The 6,618-nt window shown below is 40.1% G+C and overlaps 1 protein-coding gene across 1 annotated transcript; it reads left to right on the top strand.

Annotated features, from left to right (window-relative positions):
* Window positions 1-2,448: 2,448 nt before the first annotated feature.
* LOC130087124 (fish-egg lectin-like) lies at window positions 2,449-4,100 on the top strand. Its single transcript, XM_056253351.1, has 6 exons — window positions 2,449-2,551; window positions 2,648-2,709; window positions 2,862-3,089; window positions 3,206-3,417; window positions 3,605-3,729; window positions 3,830-4,100. The coding sequence occupies exons 2-6, from the start codon at window positions 2,652-2,654 to the stop codon at window positions 3,972-3,974; spliced, it is 768 nt and encodes a 255-aa protein (XP_056109326.1). The 5' UTR covers window positions 2,449-2,551; window positions 2,648-2,651; the 3' UTR covers window positions 3,975-4,100.
* Window positions 4,101-6,618: the final 2,518 nt, after the last annotated feature.

Raw genomic sequence — 6,618 nt, 5'->3', positions numbered from 1 at the left:
GCTGGGGTTAGGTGTCTTGCTCATGGACACCTCGACACTTGGTCAGGTGGAACCGGGGATTGAACCACCAACCTTCCGGTTTTTAGACAACCTACATGAACCACTGAGCCACTGCCGCCCCAGGGTTGGTCAATGCAGTGATGATACTGTTCACAGAGCTCGAAAGCCTGCACATGCACCTGTACATGAGATTTCGCCGTACAGCAGGGCAGTTTGGCAAACCCACATTTACAAACATTTGGCTCGCATTACTCCATCGTGGGACCCTCAGTAGCATCCACAAGGCATCATTATATGCTACAATTAGCTTTTTCATACTACTCTTTTTGTAGCGCCTCCACAGGTGTGCAGTATACATGGTAGTGCAGTACGCCTAAAGAGTCTGATTTTGACGGGTATTGAGCACATTCCAAATCTGCGACTCAGCACCTTAGCCTGTCCATAGAGCAAGCCACACTGTCTATAGATGTCTCTGTCATCAGACAAGTCTGCAGTCACATAGTGCCCCAAATATTTGCATTCATTAGTGACCTTAAGTCTATTACCTGACAACAACAAAAAAAATCAGGAAATGTCAGTGTGGAGTCCTCTCTGGTCCGGGCTATCATGATAGTGCTTTTCTTTGGGTTGTATGTTATATCAAAGTCTGTTCCATATTGAGAGCACACATGCAACAGCTCTTGTAACCCCGCACTATATGGACAAAAAATAACAAGGTCATCAGCGTACATTAGGTGCTTAATGGTATACTGTTGCCAACCTTACAGCCCGTTCCAGTCATTTAAAAACCTTGACAAGTCGTCCACATGTATATTAAATAAAAACGGAGACAGAATGCTACCCTGTCTTACTGCATTTGACACACAAAAAGATGCAGATACACAATTTCCCCATTTTACAGACATTAACTGATGGCCATACCAAAAAAACAGAATTCTCACAAGACATTTTGGAGCACCTTTGCTAGAAAATAATTTTGCATGGTTTACATAGTCAAAGGCCTTTGAGGCATCAATAAAACACATAAAAATTGTTGTATCATGTCTATTATACAGATCCAAGATTTCTTTCAAAGCAAAACTGCATCTGTTTGGGTTTAAAGCCAAACTGGTTATCAGAGGTCAGCTAAAACTTTTCCAACTTATAGAATGGACCTTTCCAGCACCTTAGACAGAGTGCCGGCCAGAGCTTTAGGTCTGTAATTGTCTTTACTGTTAATTTTGCCAGTTTTATCTTTTAGAATTGGAGCCAAAAAAACAGACAATAATAGGTCAGGTACGACTCCGTGTATTAGAAAGCCTGTAAAACAAATGGCGAGCAAGGGATACAGTTTACTGCTAGCATATTTTAAATGCTCAGCAGATACCCCGTTTGCACCACATGCCTTGTTGTAATCTACATATACATACACTAATGTAGCAATTTATATATTAATGGCTGTGACAGTTCGTTGTTGTGGGAAGGAGGTGGTGGGAACCAGAGAACATTTAAAGACTTTTAATAATAAATACTGTAAACAAATACAAAACAAAAGTAAAGGCAGCAGCACCTCACGGACGACTGCTGCCACATAATAAAGCAGAAACATAACATAAGTCCAGGCCTGACCTCTCTCGTCATTTACTGTCGTCGCTCCTTTTATGTTTCCGCTCCTCTGTGAGAGATATGAGACCGGTGTGTCACTCATCAGTAATCCTGCCAGTGCCACCGGCCTCACAACGTTCTCTCACGGCCCTCTGCCTGCTCGCCACAATGGCTTTATAATTTTTTTCACAGAATTTCTCATAAATATTTGATATTTGTTTAATATTTTTAAAACAAATTCTAAAATATTTCTTAATGCTCAGTTGTACACAATCTGCACATGACTGCTTCTTTCTTCTTCTATTCATAGAAATAAGGAAATGAACCCACTTCTTCTTTGATTATGGTGGGGCGGGGAAATTACGTATTTATGGATATCTAAAATAGAGCAACATCATGCACAATAATTTGCACTAGTCATAATGATGTTTGAGATATCTTTAACTTTCATTCTGCCTAGTCAAAACTGAATTACAGATATATCTGGCGTTTTTCGACTAGTCACAATTACGTTACAGATATCTTGGATGACAATTCCAACTATCCAAAATGTAATTACGACAAGTCAGAAAGATGTTGTTGATATCTACAATGTTAATTCCCGATAGTCAAACTTAACTTTTAAATGTTAAAATGGCTTGCCATAGCGCCATTTTCTTTCCTGGTTTGGTTGAAACACGCCCCATAATCATAGCCCAATGGAGCAGTATCAGACTAATATTCTGACTAGAATCTGAGTATGACGATGCCAGGCTAGCAGGTGACAGCAATATGTAACTATAGAAACAAACGAGGGCATAATCAGTCACCAAAGAACACCGCCTTGGTGTGTCTAATCAGGAAACATTTCGGCTATTTAAATGACCCCTCAACAACATTTGCCAACATTGGATGCAAATTTCTAGTACTTGTATTGCAGAAAAAGTGAATCCACACTGACTGCTGAATTCTGATCTATCAAGAGAAGGTGGTCTTCATTTAATTAATGTTATTTTAATATTCATTATGTTTTATCCTTACTCATATTGAGCTCACTTATATAAATGTTTTATGTTATGAACAGAGCAATGAAGGTTTTTCAGAGCGTCCTGCTACTCGTCAGCTGCCAGTTCCTTCCCACTCTGGGTAAGCTACTAATGTGATTTGGTAACAAATGTACATTATATTAAATCCATTTTAAAATAAATATATTTTGCTCTTTTTTTTTTTTTAGAACAGTATGTAATTCATTTTGTGAAAGTGTCTGTTTGTTACCATTTTGCACCATGTGTTCGCAGCTTTAAACTGTGAAGTGATAAGTGGTAACCTGAAGCAGATAGACGCTGGGTCTGGTTCAGTGGTTGGAGTGAACGATCAAAATGAAGCGTTTGTCCTAATTGATAATACCTTCAGAAAGATTGCCACGTCTCTAAAGCACATCAGTGTTGGTCCTGCTGGTCAGCTCGGGGTGGATACAGCTGATAAGATCTTCAAGTTGCAGGGTGGCAGATTTGTGCAGATTCAAGGTGAAAAGAGAAATTACAGAAATCAATACATGCCTAATCATTCATTAAAATTTGTTTTAAGACATTATCTTATTATTAAATTAATCTTTCATCCAACCTGTTGATTGTACTGTTAGGCCTTCTCAAACAGGTGGATGCTGGAGGTGACCAGATCATTTCAGGTGTCAATGTGAATGATGACATATTCTGCTTAAATATGGATGCTAACAACAAATGGTCACCCAACACTATTCCTTGGGTTTCAATTAATGGAAAGCTGAAGTATTTCAGCTGTGGCCCGTACAGCTGTTGGGGAGTGAACAGCGCTGACCAAATCTGGATCTTGAAGGTGATGTCACAATGTTAAATACAAGGGCATGATTTCAAGTTTAAATACACCAGGTTTTTAATCAAGTAGACATCATGCACACATTTGTTTTGTTTTTTCCTGACATAACTAAAGAAACTGGTGTGGAAGCAACAAAGGCAGTTATTTTATGACTTTATTATGGTTGACTAGTTTGTGTCTCTTGCAGGATGCGTCTAGTAATGCATGTTCCGGGTCCGGCTTTGTGAATATTGGTGGACTTCTGTCCATGATTGAAGTAGCAGCTGATGGCAGTGTCTTTGGTGTCAACCATCAAGGGAACTTATACCAAAGGTGACTAGAACCTTCATCATATAACATTGTTTGAACAAAAGTGATTATTAATTTTCTGATATAAATCAAATGCTACATTAAAGAAACGATATTTTTGCAGAACTGGTGTCACTCAATCCAACCCCGCTGGCACAGACTGGATCTCGATGGTTGCCTGTCCCAATAACCACAAGCATGTGAGCTTTGACCTGGGATTTCTGTGGGTCGTCTGTGTTGACGGCTCCATCCGTAGATGTACTTTATAGTCTGTCATGAGTCACTGCTGCAACAGAGGAGCTCAATCATTAACCGAAACCTCAAAGTAATTAGTCATTATTAACAGAAATCTAAAAGTTTGATTTCTCTTGAATCAATAAACCATTATGATCGCATCTTCTCTGTGTATCATTTTGTTCAGTGGTTCTCCAACTGGAAAAAGTTTTATTTCTAATGTCTGATTAGAAAAGATGTTTGTCTAATTTCTACACTGTAAAAAACAAAAAACAGTGAAACTTAAACCAGCAGTTGTGGTTGCCAGTATTGTACTGTAAAAAATATATAGCAACCTTACTTTGGACTTAAATACAGTAGTAACCTTAAGTTTGTATGGGACAACTTTGTTTCATTAAAGGGACACTCCACCCATTTGCATTAAGCTTTCCATTGTTAGAAACCCAGTCATACTATTGAATGGTCGCGCAACACTCTCTCATTTTCCCCTGAGACAAGAGAAATCCACTATTTACCTTTTTCACTTCCTCCTACAATGACGCAAAAATCGTCCTTTTACGTCATTGTAGGAGGAAGTGTAAGAGGGGGGGATTTCTGTAAAGACTACAAGCACTAGTACCCGCCCATAGGGAGTTGGACCTAATGCGCTAACAGAGCTATCACAGATCATCAGTGGGTGGGACTTCACTTGTAGATACTGAAATCAATATCAGCCATCTTGTTTATAAGCTAAGCTAACAAGCGCTGTGAGATAGGAAGTTATGACAATGACGGAAGAAACTAAACATGATATGGAAGTAGAGAATTTTGAAATTCTGCTGCTCGAATCCGCTGTTCGTGGCTATTTTTACGAGCCGCAATTTAGTGAAGAGCAGCTGAGGCTGATGGAGGAACAGGAGGCGGACGAGGAGCCCGGACTGGCTCGAGCTGGGCGGACTGCTGGTGCCTGTGCTCTCGCTGTGATATCTCGACACAGATAGAGTCCGTCTGCTGCAGAGAATTTCAACGATAGCAATTTCTCCTGGACGAAACCTCTGAATCAGACGAGCACACAGACGTTTGTGTTGAGATGTGAACCATCCTAGTGTCGCACCGCATATGTTCTGACTGAACATCCAGGTATCATGCAATAATTCACCATATAGAAAGAAATACAAACGAGGAGTAATTCGCTAATGAGTTTGCCAATGTAATGGGGTTCGTTGTTGTGGGAAGAAAGAGGTGGGAACCGGCGAACATTTAAACATTTTAATAGTAAAATAAACAAAGCAGCTAGCCTTGTAGATGGTCACGGAAGAGTGATTTCTCTGTTTGCACTGTTCTGGATTAGTGGGAGTGGCTTGCGGAGCTGTGCAATGTGGTGCATTGTGGGAGTTGTTGTCTTACATACAAATGCGCCCTAAAGTTATTTTCTCTCTTTTCTCGGTCAAGAGGGCACCAAATTCAAAATTTCTTTTACATTTCGACTACATATATAACCCACTTTCAATAAAGATTAATGTTGAAATGGGTGGAGTGACCCTTTAACTGATAAATGTTATTCTGTTTCACTAAAGTATTATAATCTGCCTTATAACTTTGCAATATACTGCTATCCACCATAATACAGGTGGTATAACATGTAAACCACATGATGATTCAAAGTTTAACCCCATTGGGTTTCCACAAGCTGAGGCAGATATTAATATAATGAAGGTGCACAGTATCATACACACAAATATAAAACACCATCATGGTGACACACACATGACTCCAAAATAATGCCATAAACATTCATTAAACTATATGATGCAACATAAACCCCAAATGTGCATAACTGATAACAAAAACTAAGAAACATAATTCTTTAAATGAAATGACATCAAATGTGAAGTGTCACGCAGGGAATTCTGGCTATGTCAATTTAGAGAAACAAGAACAGAAAAATGAGAAGAGAGAGCAGAAACACAATAACTACAATTGACTTCAGCCACAGCCTTAGATCAACTGAAGATAAAAGAAGACATTAAATCTCTGAAGATCTCAGTAGAGGAAGATTAAACAACTCCACAAACAGCATTACCAGCCTCACTTGCTAACCAGATAGACTTTATTTCTGTCAGATGTTTACAGTTCTTATTGAGAATTAACAGAGGTTTAGATGTTGATTTATTGTTTCATTTGAAGTTACCATGATGGTGATCGGTGTTTTCTTTAGTTGGTTACATTTGGTAACCCTCGTTCCCTGAGGGAGGGAACGGAGATGTAGGTTATGACTGACCAATAGGAATCTCGCTAGAGAGGCCAATCTACTTCGAGTGAAACTTAAACAAGCCAATGCACATTGGCGTGCAATCATTTGCATCAGCTGTGCAGCCTCGCAGCGCGGGTATTTAACGAGCAGCTGTTGCAATTGCACACTAGTTTTTTGCTGAGGAGCCAAGCCTGAAAAAGCTGGCCACCCCGATGGGCGGCAGCAGATGTGGCGACAGGACCTACGTCTCCGTTCCCTCCCTCAGGGAACGAGGGTTACCATATGTAATCGAGACGTTCCCTATCGGTCAGTCACTACTACGTAGGTCATGACTGACCAATAGGAATCCCTACCAAAGCGCCACAGCTGCTGCACCCCATCCAGCGCCCCGTGCAGGACGATAGGAGGAGGCTTACACAGAGTATTATGTCACTGTTGTTCCGTAA

This window comes from Rhinichthys klamathensis, unplaced genomic scaffold (genome assembly GCF_029890125.1).
Source record: "Rhinichthys klamathensis goyatoka isolate OS25496 unplaced genomic scaffold, OSU_Roscu_1.1 h1tg000104l_1, whole genome shotgun sequence".
Lineage (NCBI taxonomy): Eukaryota > Metazoa > Chordata > Actinopteri > Cypriniformes > Leuciscidae > Rhinichthys > Rhinichthys klamathensis.
Note: the sequence above shows the minus strand (reverse complement) of the source record. Positions and strands in the feature narration are given on the sequence as shown.

Excerpts from the sequence above, each read along its gene's own strand:
- LOC130087124 (XM_056253351.1), top strand. The coding sequence starts at position 2,652 with ATGAAGGTTTTTCAGAGCGTCCTGCTACTCGTCAGCTGCCAGTTCCTT. Across the intron at positions 2,710-2,861 it reads CCAGTTCCTTCCCACTCTGG|CTTTAAACTGTGAAGTGATA; the intron begins GTAAGCTACTAA and ends ATGTGTTCGCAG. Across the intron at positions 3,418-3,604 it reads ACCAAATCTGGATCTTGAAG|GATGCGTCTAGTAATGCATG; the intron begins GTGATGTCACAA and ends TGTCTCTTGCAG.